Here is a 12,018-nt window from a genome sequence, read left to right as displayed (position 1 = left end):
AAATGCACTTGGAGAAACTAATAAAATATCAAACTATTTCCATATCATTTACCACTAGCAAAAACAGAAAGTCAAAATCAGACTCTATTTGTAGCAGTTCCACTTTCTTTGTAAACATTACGTATCCAAACATCAAAACACAACTTCTTGGAATTTTGGAAAACAAAGGGCAAAACCCCAATAAAATGCTCCCAGTTTGCTTGAAGGACCAACACAGAAGAATGAAAGTTTTATAAACATTTTACAAACAATTACAATCCACTTATGCAGCCCTTTGTTTTACTTCAGTTCAATTCTGTACAATGGTTTTCATCAATTACTTAACAGACGAAATTCAGGAACGTCAATCAGACTTTGTTGAAAACTCATTTGTCCACAAGATAATATTTCATTCCTTGTTCAACTTTAGTTTGTTCCAAAACTTTCCTACACTCAGAAGGATGACGTTTAATGGTTTATTTTTAATATAAAAACAAAAAAGTTTTAAAATATACAGTTGAGGGAAATATGCATTTTTTAAAACATTTTTTTTATTACATAGAATGTACAGCACAGAAAAAGGCCATCCAGCCGAACTGGTCCATGCTGATGTTTATGCTCCACATGAGCCTCTTCCCGAGCCTCTTCATCTAACCCCATCGGCATAACCTTCTATTCCTTTCTCCCTTATATGTTTATCTAACTTCCCCTTAACTGCATCTATGCTATTTGCCTCAACTACTCCTTGTGGTAACGAGTTCCACATTTTAACCACTCTCTGGGTAAAGAAGTTTCTAGTGAATTCCTTATTGGATTTATTAGTGACTATCTTTTATTTATGGTCCCTAGTTTTGGTCTTCCACCACATTTGAATTCTACTGATGGAAATCATTAACTGAAGCAAAGTTGTAGAAGCACTGTAGTTTCCTGCAAGTATGTACTTGGAACCTCAAGTTCTTATTCCTACAATGCCTTATTTAGTGAACATCTTTACTAGTGAAGGGCAGGGGATAAAACCTCTTGAACATCGTGAATTCAAAACCTTTTGGGCATTACATTTGAAGGAAAGGGTTAACTTTTCCCCTTTGGGCATTACATTTGGACATTGTAAATTTAAAACTGCAAAAGCAGCAACATGCAAAAACTTCAACAAGTTTTGGTTTCCAAAAACAACTGATAAGAACGACAACAACAATATGCAGAAGCTTAGAGAAGCTTCGAACAACTTTGGTTCTCAAAACAACTGACTTAGAAAAACAATGCTGAGACAGTTAGAAACTACTGCACCTGGGTTCATACCGTTTCGAGTGGTCCAGCCAACCGTCCAACATAAGGCAACGGTGGGTGTGGCCAAAATGGGACTTCCCTTAACTTTCACTCAACCCGCAATTGGCAAAAATCAAAAGGTGGGACATTGTGGCAGATTCTTTACTGCAGTCAGAGGAGCTTGACAAAGCTTTGCCTGGAGGAAGGACGTCCAACAAGAAGAAACTTCAAGAGCTACAAGAGAGTTGATCACTCTTCTGCCTTGATGCTCAAATCCTTGGTTTTTAAAGTTGTTTGTATTGCTTAATGCTTATGTGAACTGTTTAAATTAAATAATCACTTTGATTAACTAAACTACCGCGTATGTGGGACTTTCATTGAATGACTATCGTCCAGATTCAAAAATCACTGGAAAATCTGTATCCTTACACCAAGTAATTCAATTTTTTATTTGCAAGAAATTAAATCACAATACTGAATGCACACGCTAATTTATAAGAAGCTTTTAAATACTTTTAATAACTGTCAGTTTGAAGAGGGCATCATAATTTTTAGTATTGCAATTTTGTATTACAACAGATTTATTTGAATTTGACTAATCTTGTGTGTGATCCAATGGTTGGATACAAATACTTTTGTTGAAAATTTATTGTGCATTAACTTTGCAAATGCAATGCTGAAACTATGAGCATCTGATTCCTTCATTACGAAACTGCAATATTAAATTCATTTGTGGCATAACACACCTTTTAACATCACTTCTTAAAAGACCTGGGCCACTGCTGGGGAAACCTTACGCACCAGTTACATTGCATGTTTGATGTTGGTGCAACTTGATTTTTTGCACCAAAGACATGAAACGTGCAGCAAGACCATCTGGAAGAAATGACCTCACACCACTAATACTGTGCATCAGCTACAGTATAATTTTGCAATGTGATATCTTGCACCAAACATGCAGTATATGTCTGTAGTTTGGCATCAGTAGCAAAACCATCAGCACAGTGCATCAGCTTTATCAGTGGAAGACCAGCTTTTAAAAGCTACTTTAAATTTCTGATAGATGAGATAACTATCCTTTCAGCTTATTTCAGACACTGGAAACTTCAATGGAAGCCAGACATTATTGAGCAGAGACACAGATACATTAAGTACGCATCAACGAGCTCTGCATTCCCAGAACAATCAGGGTTTGTTACCCCATCTGTCCAATTGTGCTGCTTTAAATGCTCCAGATTTTATGCTGCTTGGTATAATTGGGCACAAGATTGCTCCACTCAGGCAACAATGAAACATTATACCACACCAGTGTTTCAAAGATCAACGAAGCCAACGCACTAGAGTACAAACAATTTGACCTTGCAATCTTTGTGTTCTGTTTATTGGGAATTTTATCTAACCAGAGCTCCCCCAATGTGGCTAAAGGGATGAAGCAATACAAACCATCAAGCCCTAGATTTCATACCCAGTCTTTACTGAGTCAGCTGATCTCAGTTAGGTAGCAGCTTGAGACAGCTTCAGATTCACCTCAGTACCCCCAAGTTGGGGAAGGGTTGGGGGGGGGGCAAGTGAAGGGGATATAAAAGAAATGTCTACCAGAGTTCCTGCTCTGACTGCTATCCAATGAACCTTGATGAAGTGCATGCCTGTTGGGTCACAACCGGATCAGGCTCAGCTGCATTTCTACAGTTGAACTGTCTGCCAACACTCAATGTCAAAAGAGCTACTTGTACACAGCAATGGAGGACTGCCGCCATCCATTGGACCAAAAAATCATCTATATAGGATGAGCATAGAAAATACCTTTAGGTGCTTTGCAAAAGGAGGAGGGAAGAACACAGGTAAAATGGAATAAAAGGAAACTGGGTGGCACAACAAGTTAGACACTGGTCTTTTTTTTCAAATCTCTGGCATCTGGATTCAAAACCAGCCCAGGCAGATGGGATCAAAGTCACCTGTACATTGGCCGGTGGGATCCTACTTAAAAATACCACCTCGATCCAGTTCCTAACGCATGTCAGCCTGCAGCAAAAAAAACTGTTTCTAATTGACAATTTCACTCAGGCCAAAGGCTGTTGTGGGAAGTGGAAAATGTGTCACACTGGTGCAATAGAGGTACTCTTCTGATGTTTCAGAAGAGACAGAGAGTTGGAGAGTGTTACTCTGCAGCAGACTGTAGAACACCTGACCAGGGAGTGCTGATGACAATATTGGATGCCACAAATGGAAGGTGTTCTATTAGCCAGCACCCCTCACCTTGATGATCACTAAGACTTTTAAAAAATGTGGGAGACTTGGAACTATCATAGTAGATACAGCATTCGACCCATCGTACCTGTGCCGGCTCTTTGAAGGAGCTATCCAATTAGTCGAACTTCCCTGCTCTTTCCCCATAGCCGTGTAAATATTTTGCTTCAAGTATTTATCCAGTTCCCTTTTGAAAGGTACTATTGAATCTGCTTCCACCACCACTTTTAGGCAGTGCATTCCAGACCATTGCAACTCGCTGTGTAAAAAAATGTTTTTGATATATATTGATGACTTGGACTTGGGCATAGAGGGTATAATTTCAAAGTTTGCAGATGACACGAAACTTGGAAATGTAGTACACAACGTGGAGGATAGTAACAGACTTCAGGCTGGACGTAGCCAGACTGGTGAAATGGGCCGACATATGGCAGATGAAATTTAACGCAGAGAAGTGCAAAGTGATGCATTTTGGTCGGAAGAATGAGGAGAGGCAATATAAACTTTTGTCGATCACCTTAAATCTGTGTCTTCTAGTTACTAACCCCTTTGCCACAGGAAACAGTTTCTCCTCATTTACTCTGTCAAAACTGTTCATGACTTAGAACACCTCTATCAAATCTCCCCTTAACCTTCTCTGTTCTAAGGAGAACAACCCCAACTTCTCCAGTCTCTCCACATAACTGAAGTCCCCCTCATCTCTGGCACCATTCTAGTAAATCACTTCTGCACCCTCTCTAAGGCCTTGACATTCTTCCTAAAGTGTGGTGTCCAGAATTGAACACAATATTCCAGCTGAGGCCAAACCAGTGTTTTATAAAGGTTTAGCATAACTTCCTTGCTTTTGTACTCTTATGCCTCCATTAATAAAACCCACAATCCCACAAGCTTTTTTAAACAGCCTTCTCAACTTGTCCTGCCACCTGCAAAGATTTGTGTATGTGCACCACCAGGTCTTTCTGTTCCTGCATCCCCTTTAAAATTGTATCATTTAGTTTATATTGCCTCTCCTCATTCTTCCGACCAAAATGTATCACTTTGCACTTCTCTGCGTTAAATTTCATCTGCCATATGTCGGCCCATTTCACCAGTCTGGCTACGTCCTCCTGAAGTCTGTTACTATCCTCCACGTTGTGTACTACATTTCCAAGTTTCGTGTCATCTGCAAACTTTGAAATTATACCCTCTATGCCCAAGTCCAAGTCATCAATATATATCAAAAACAGCAGTAGTACTGACCCCTGGGAACACCACTCTATACTTCCCTCCAGTCTGAAAAGCAACTGTTCACCACTACTCTCTGCTTTCTGTCCCCTAGCCAATTTTGTATCCATGCTGTCACTGTCCCTTTAATCCCATGGCTTTAATTTTGCTAATAAGTCTTTGTCACCCTTTATCAAATGCCTTTTGAAAATCCATATACACATCAACCGCACTACCCTCATCATTCCTCTCCGTTACTTCATCAAAGAACTCAATCAAGTTAGTCAAAGGAAGATGGTAGTGGTTGTTGGAGGCCAATCATCTCAGCCCCAGGACATTACTGCAGGAGTTCCTCAGGGCAGTGTCCTAGGCCCAACCATCTTCAGCTGCTTCATCAATGACCTTCCCTCCATCATAAGGTCAGAAATGGGGATGTTCGCTGATGATTGCACAGTGTTCAGTTCCATTCGCAACCCCTCAGATAATGAAGCAGTGCTTGCCCGCATGCAGCAAGACCTGGACAACATCCAGGCTTGGGCTCATAAGTGGCAAGTAACATTCGCATCAGACAATGACCATCTCCAACAAGAGAGAGTCTAACCACCTCCCCTTGACATTCAACGGCATTACCATCGCCGAATCCCCACCATCAACATCCTGGGGGTCACCATTGACCAGAAACTTAACTGGACCAGCCATATAAATACTATGGCTACAAGAGCAGGTCAGATGCTGGGCATTCTGCGGAGAGTGACTCACCTCCTGACTCCCCAAAGCCTTTCTACCATCTACAAGACACAAGTCAGGAGTGTGATGGAATACTCTCCACTTGCCTGGATGAGTGCAGCTTCAACAACACTCAAGAAGCTCAACACCATCCAGGACAAAGCAGCCCGCTTGATTGGCACCCCATCCATCACCCTAAATATTCACTCCCTTCACCACCGGCGCAATGTGGCTGCAGTGTGTACCATCCACAGGATGCACTGCAGCAGCTCTCCTAGGCTTCTTCGATAGCACCTCCCGAACCCGTGACCTCGACCACCTAGAAGGACAACACCACCACCTGCACGTTCCCCTCCAAGTCACACACCATCCCGACTTGGAAATATATCGCTGTTCCTTCATCGTCATTGGGTCAAAATCCTGGAACTCCCTTCCTAACAGCACTGTGGGAGAACCTTCACCACACGGACTGCAGCGGTTCAAGGCGGCGGCTCACCACCACCTTCTCAAGGGCAATTAGAGATGGGCAATAAATGCTGGCCGAGCCAGCGACACCCACATCCCATGAACGAATTTTAAAAAACCACGATTTTCCTTTAACAAATCCGTGCTGACTTTAACTTATTAGTCCATACTTTTCCAAGTGCCAATTAATTTTGTCCCTGATTATTGTCTCAAAGTTTCCCCACCACCGACATTAGGCTGACTGGCCTGTATTTGTCGGGTTTATCCCTCTACCCTTTTTTGCACAGGGATGTAACATTTGCAATCCTCCAGTCCTCTGGCACCATACCCATATCTAAGGAGGATTGGAAGATTGTCGTCAGACCCTCCGCAATTTCCAACCTTACTTCCCTCAGTTATCTAGGATGCATTCCATCTGGACCAGTTGACATTTCTACTTTGCCAATCTTTTAAGCACCTCCTCTATCTATTTTTATCCTATCCAATATTGCTACTACCTCCTCCTTTACCAATACAATGGCAGCATCCTCTTTAGTGAAGATGGATGGGAAGTATTCATTTAGTGCCTCAGACATACCCTTTGTCTCCACAAGATGATCTTTTTTGTCCCTAATTGGACCCACCCTTCCTTTGACTACCCTTTTACTATTTATATGTTTATAAAAGACTTTTGGGTTCCCTTTTATGTTAGCCGCTAATCTATTCTCATACTGTCGTCTCTTTGCCCTTATTCCCTTTTTTAGATCTCCTCTGTACTTTCTGCATTCAGCCTGGTTCTCTACTGTATTATGAATCTTACATTCATCATAAGCCTCCTTTTTCTGTTTCATTTTAATCTCTATATCTTTAGTCATCCAGGGAGCTCTAGCTTTGGATGCCCTTCCTTTCCTCCTCGTAGGGATATGTCTACTCTGTACCCGAACCAACTCTTCCTTGAATGTCTCCCATTGTTCAATTACTGTTGTGCCTACCAATTTTTGATTTCAATCCACCTGGGCAAGATCCCTTTTTAACTCACTGAAATTTGCCCACTTCCAGTTAAGCATGAGCAACAAACATCAACAAGATTGATATTGGGAACAATAAAGTAGTATTTTGTGGGGCGTTTTGACAGTGAATTTGCTCTGCTTATGTGTTTATTGATGCTTGAACTTGATTTAAAATAACTCAGTACAATATCTGTATCTTTCTAAGCTGAAGTTCAGAAGCACAAATTTTTCAGCACACCAATTTTCAAAACTAGCAAACTGTGTAATAAGAGGAAGTATCTTAAGAAATGTAGTTTGAATCTGAAGCAGCAATATTTAGATCTCTTCCTTACATTTTCCTCTCTTTACTCACCCCAGTCAGTCCTTGGTACAGTGGGTGTAAGGGAACTGCTCTCATATGATTAGAAACCATCATAGATGGAGGTCTATTAGGCAGAGAGAAAATTGGCAGGACAAATAACATGCCTAATTTCAATTATTTTCCATGAAGTAGCAAAAAGCCTCTTGGCATTTTTATGGGTAACCTAGCCAAGACCAGAATTCAATTTTTTGGGGGTGGGGGTTGAGAATAGGAACACATGCACAGTTCATATGCTGCTTTGTGGTATAATGCTTTATGACACCAACTAGAACACCACACTACCTTTCCATGAAGAAATAATTTGATGTCACAGCTGTCTATGGATTTTAAAACAAAGTACCTAATTATTTATCCCTCCATTAAACACATGCTTTTTAGAACTGGTGGCTGCAATGGGTTAACATGCTATCTTTTCACCACTAGGTTCAAATCTAACCTAGATTAATAGAATGAAGGTTTCCTCGCTCCTTGCTGACTGCAAGGATCCCACTAGTCATGTATTCGACGGTCTCAACCTTGTGGGCATGGGCACGGGCACAGGCACAAAGACTACCATAAATTGGCAATTGCACGGAGGGCAAAAGAATGGCTGATGCCATGTACAAATTCATACTGGTGCAGTCAAGGGATTCTCTTCGGAGTTGGGGCTAAAGGAACATTGCTATATCAGTGATTTGCTTCCTCTGAATCTGGCTGTACTTGCCCTGACCTGGGAGTACATCAAGCTGACACAGTGATGCAAGTGGGAAGGGAAGAGGAAAAAAAAGTGTTCCATTCTTAAGTACTAACATGCTATGTGAATAGAAGTTTCCCCTCCCGCCAAACAAAATATGACCATCCTGCAGTGAAGAATAGCTGTACAAAGATAATTTCAACAGCATACTGAAACTAAAACCTATATTTCTCTTAACAGAACACAAATTTTCACAGCATCTGTTTCTACTAGACAAACAAAGTGAAATCTAATAAGACTAAAACAGATTAGCAAATACCTGTGCTTTCGTTTCTTGGGTGTTTTAGTACCGAGACAGGTACCATGACAGTGGGGGGAGGGGAGTTGAGGGTGCCAGATGCCTGAGCTTGCTGCAGAGGTGGAACTGTGGAACAATATTCTGATGGGATATTAGGGTTAGGGCTTGGACCAGTTGGACTCATCATTGTCTTAAATGCTTGAGCTGCAAAAGACCAAATAACATGCGCTGATTTATGAACAGTTGACCTGAAACCACCCAACTCTTCTCAAAATCACTACCCGAGATGCTCCCAGCAGTCGTTCACAGTAACCCATCAATCAGTAACTGAGCCAAAGTTCAATTCATTCAACAGGTCTTGAATTCAGAACTTGTTTCAAATGGAAAACGATACAGACCCTTTAGGTTCCACATCAATTGCTATTAGAATTGCTTTCCTTCCTCCCAATCAAAATGTAACTTACATATTTTTTTAAAATCTAGATGAAGGAAATGGCAAACAAAGCCAGAAATTTTTTTGGACAAAGGGGTTAAAAGCTGCTATTTGAAAAAGCTTACTAAACATTTGATTCTTATGCCACAGGTTGGAGCATTTATAAACCAAGAGTTCAGCACCCAACTGTTACATTTAGGTTATAATGTAGTCAGATTGTTTTGAAGTTACTGTGTAGAATTTTGTGACCTATCAGCAAAGTGTGCATCATGCTAATGCTGTACATGAACATGCAAAAAATCTATCTGGCTGAATATATGACACATGACAAACTTTTTGCGTACTTAGTCTCAGCACAACCATTAGAAAATGGAGAGTAAAACTTAAGTACAGTACTTACAAAGAAGAGGCATCAAGTACAATCTCCACTTTTTGCTCCTAATTTCTTTTTCGCGGAACATGGGGAAAATTGTGAACCATTTACACACATGTATGATTGTTGAGTTCACTTTCTTCCATCCTCTCATGAAGGGGTGACTCACAGTACACTGCAGTTCCATGGGAACCAGAAGCCATCTGTTGACATGCTGCTCAACCATGGGAGCATTACAGCAGTCAGTTAGCCTCACCCAGCATCCACTTTGCTGGGTTCTGACAAAAGGTCAACCGTAAAACGTTAACCCTACCCTCCTAGCTCCGCAGATGCTGTCTGTCCAGCTGAGTGTTTCCAACATTTTCTGTTAATAATCCACTTTGAAGGAGTCATTGAACACATCATAAATGGAACAATGGATAATTATTTTCCCTACCCAGTCTCAAGAGAGGCAGTTGGTACTGACCTCATTACTGCCCCAGCTAAGAACAGCTAACAGTGAAGATCGAGGACATAACCTGGGACCCTCCTGGTCTGACCGAATACACCACCAAGCATTACATTTACCCAGAGTCATCAGTAGAGTCTAGAGTCTCTTTTCTGAGAAAAACCTTATTAAACAATTTTTCCAATTTTGAAAATCTGAAGATAAAATCTGGTCTAAAAACCTTTTTTTAAAAAAAAATCAGTTAAAGCACACTTTTTCCATGGGTTGTGGTACAATTCCTACTTCATTAAGGGTAAATGAATGAAAACCTAGTTCTACATTCCTTTCCTTGCACTCAACTTAAATGGATGGACTAATTTGAAAAGGTTTCACTTTTTATGTTTCAAACATTTACTGGGCTCCTGCTCTTCTGCAATAGGTGCCAGCATTTCTAAGCTGCAAGTCCTTCAGAGACATGGGGCCCGATTTTAGCAGGCCTGCGGGTTCTCGGCGGATGGGCTAGCGGGCGCGTGGGTAACGCGCCCGGTGAAATTAGTGGGTTTCCCACGCGATCGTAGCAGGCAAACCACTAATTGGAGCCACTTAACCTGCTCCTCCGGGTTCCCCGCTGCTGATCTGCGCGTCGGGCGGGCTGCACATGCGCAGTAAGATCTGTCAGCTGGAGGCGCTCTATTTAAAGGGGCAGTCCTCCACTGACAGATGCTGCAACCAATAGCAAAGATGACTGCATGGAGCAGCCCAGGGGGAAGGCTGCTCCCAGTTTAATGATGCCTCACCCCAGGTATCAATACATGGGGTGAGGAGGAGGGGGAGGACAGAGATCTTCCACCCGGCGGGCGGGAGGAAGCGGCCCGCCTCCGCCACCAGGAAGGCCTGGCTCGAGGTGGCAGAGGGGGTCACCTGCGCCACCAACATATCGCGCACCTGCATACAGTGCAGGAGGCGGTCCAATGACCTCAGTAGGTCAGCCAAAGTGAGTACACGTAGTCTTTCCCCTACACTCCGTCTGCCACATCACTGCCCCCACCCCACATCTCCTTCGGCACTGCCAACACTACTCTATCACATCACCCCTCATACCCACTCAAACCCCATCCTCATCTTACCTGCACCTACGCACCTCGCCAGTACTCACTCCGCCACTACCACACAACCCAATCCTCATACAGTCTCATGGCTCTGTCCCATACTCACCCTCTCGTGCATCTCTCTCATGGCCAGCCTCACTCAACCTACCACCACCTGTGCTGCAGCCACAGGGCATGCATCACATATGTGCAGTAGGCAGCGTAAGGTAAACGTGTCGTGAGCATGAAGCGGATGCACAAGGGTGTTTGAGGGTTTGTCATGGTTGTTACTTATATTGAATTAAAGAACAACTCACATCACACATTATATTGGCACCACTACTGCCATGTCTTCGTGAATCCTGTCCGGTTTGTGCAATAATGCCCGCTCCTGGGTATCACTATGAGGACCCACCACTGATGCCACCCATTGTGTCACTGCAGAGTGGGTGTAGGTGTATTTGCAGGGCTCTTCTGCGCAGACGACTGAGAGACATCGGCGATGTCCCCGGTTGCACCCTGGAAGGCTGTGGAGGAGAAGTTCGGGAGGGCAGTGGTGACTTTGACAGCGACAGGTAGGAAGATGGTGCACGGGCCAGCCAGGAGCAGCTCGGCAAGAAAGAGGCTGCAGATGTCCACGGCTACATGTCGAGTGACTCTGAGCCTCCGTGTGCACTGCTGCTCAGAGAGGTCCAGGAGGCTGAGCCTCGGTCTGTGGAACCTGTGGCGAGGGTAGTGCCCTCTGCGACGCATCTCTCTCTGCGGTAGCCCTCCCTCCTGCTGTACAGGTGGATGTGTCACAGCACTCTGTTGTGGAGCTCCAGGTGTCAGAGGTGGACGGCGTGGATGGCGAGGCTGGTGATGCTGTTCGCCCTCCGAGGAGGTCATGACTGCAGCTACGGCGGCCCCCATCCGCAAGATGTACATCTGAGGGGGTCCACAAGGTAGGTACATGTCTCCGGACCCCGGGGTAAGCATTCAGGTTGGTGACTTTGACTGTCAGGAGGAGGGTGGTGGAGGCCAAACTTTGTCCCAAGTGACAGAGTGGCCTCCTGCAATGGTTGAGGGTCCCCCCCCCCCCCCCCCCCACCTGTCAAATGGACCTTTGCAGCTGCCACAGGCTGACAGCTGCAACACGTCCATTCGAGCTGGGAGTGTTTCCCCCAGTGTGGGAAACAGTCCCATGTTGTTCCAAAATCCCACATAGTCCCTTAATCAGGTCAGTTAATGACCTGAAATACCAAACTAAATATTGTCAAGTGGCATCCCGCTGGCTTTAATTGCCTGCGGGATTCCCACCAGCAGGGGCTGCGCGTGCACGCCGGCGCGTCAGCGGGGAACCCGGAAGTGGGCGGGATCCGGTCCCGCTCCGGGATTTCCCGATTTTCGGGGCCCCCCGCCGAGAACACACCCGATAGCGGGTGGTAAAATCGAGCCCATGGTCTCTACGTTTATGGGGGCAGTCACTTAAATAATGCATACTCAAAATA

General features: G+C 43.8%; 1 protein-coding gene across 4 annotated transcripts in view; it reads right to left on the bottom strand.

Moving 5' to 3' along the window:
* Nucleotides 1-12,018, bottom strand: part of LOC137320861 (zinc finger FYVE domain-containing protein 16-like) — a 79,319-nt gene that overhangs the window by 29,561 nt on the left and 37,740 nt on the right. For 3 of the 4 annotated variants that reach the window (XM_067982771.1, XM_067982772.1, XM_067982774.1), the window contains exon 5: nucleotides 8,229-8,411. The exons of the other annotated variant lie outside the window; for it this stretch is intronic. In XM_067982771.1, the coding sequence (XP_067838872.1) occupies nucleotides 8,229-8,411 (183 nt within the window). The remainder of the gene's footprint in view (nucleotides 1-8,228; nucleotides 8,412-12,018) is intronic. 4 annotated transcript variants of the gene reach the window in all.

Source organism: Heptranchias perlo, chromosome 4 (genome assembly GCF_035084215.1).
Source record: "Heptranchias perlo isolate sHepPer1 chromosome 4, sHepPer1.hap1, whole genome shotgun sequence".
Classification (NCBI taxonomy): domain Eukaryota; kingdom Metazoa; phylum Chordata; class Chondrichthyes; order Hexanchiformes; family Hexanchidae; genus Heptranchias; species Heptranchias perlo.
The sequence above is the reverse complement of the archived record's forward strand: the minus strand, read 5'-3'. Positions and strand labels throughout refer to the sequence as shown.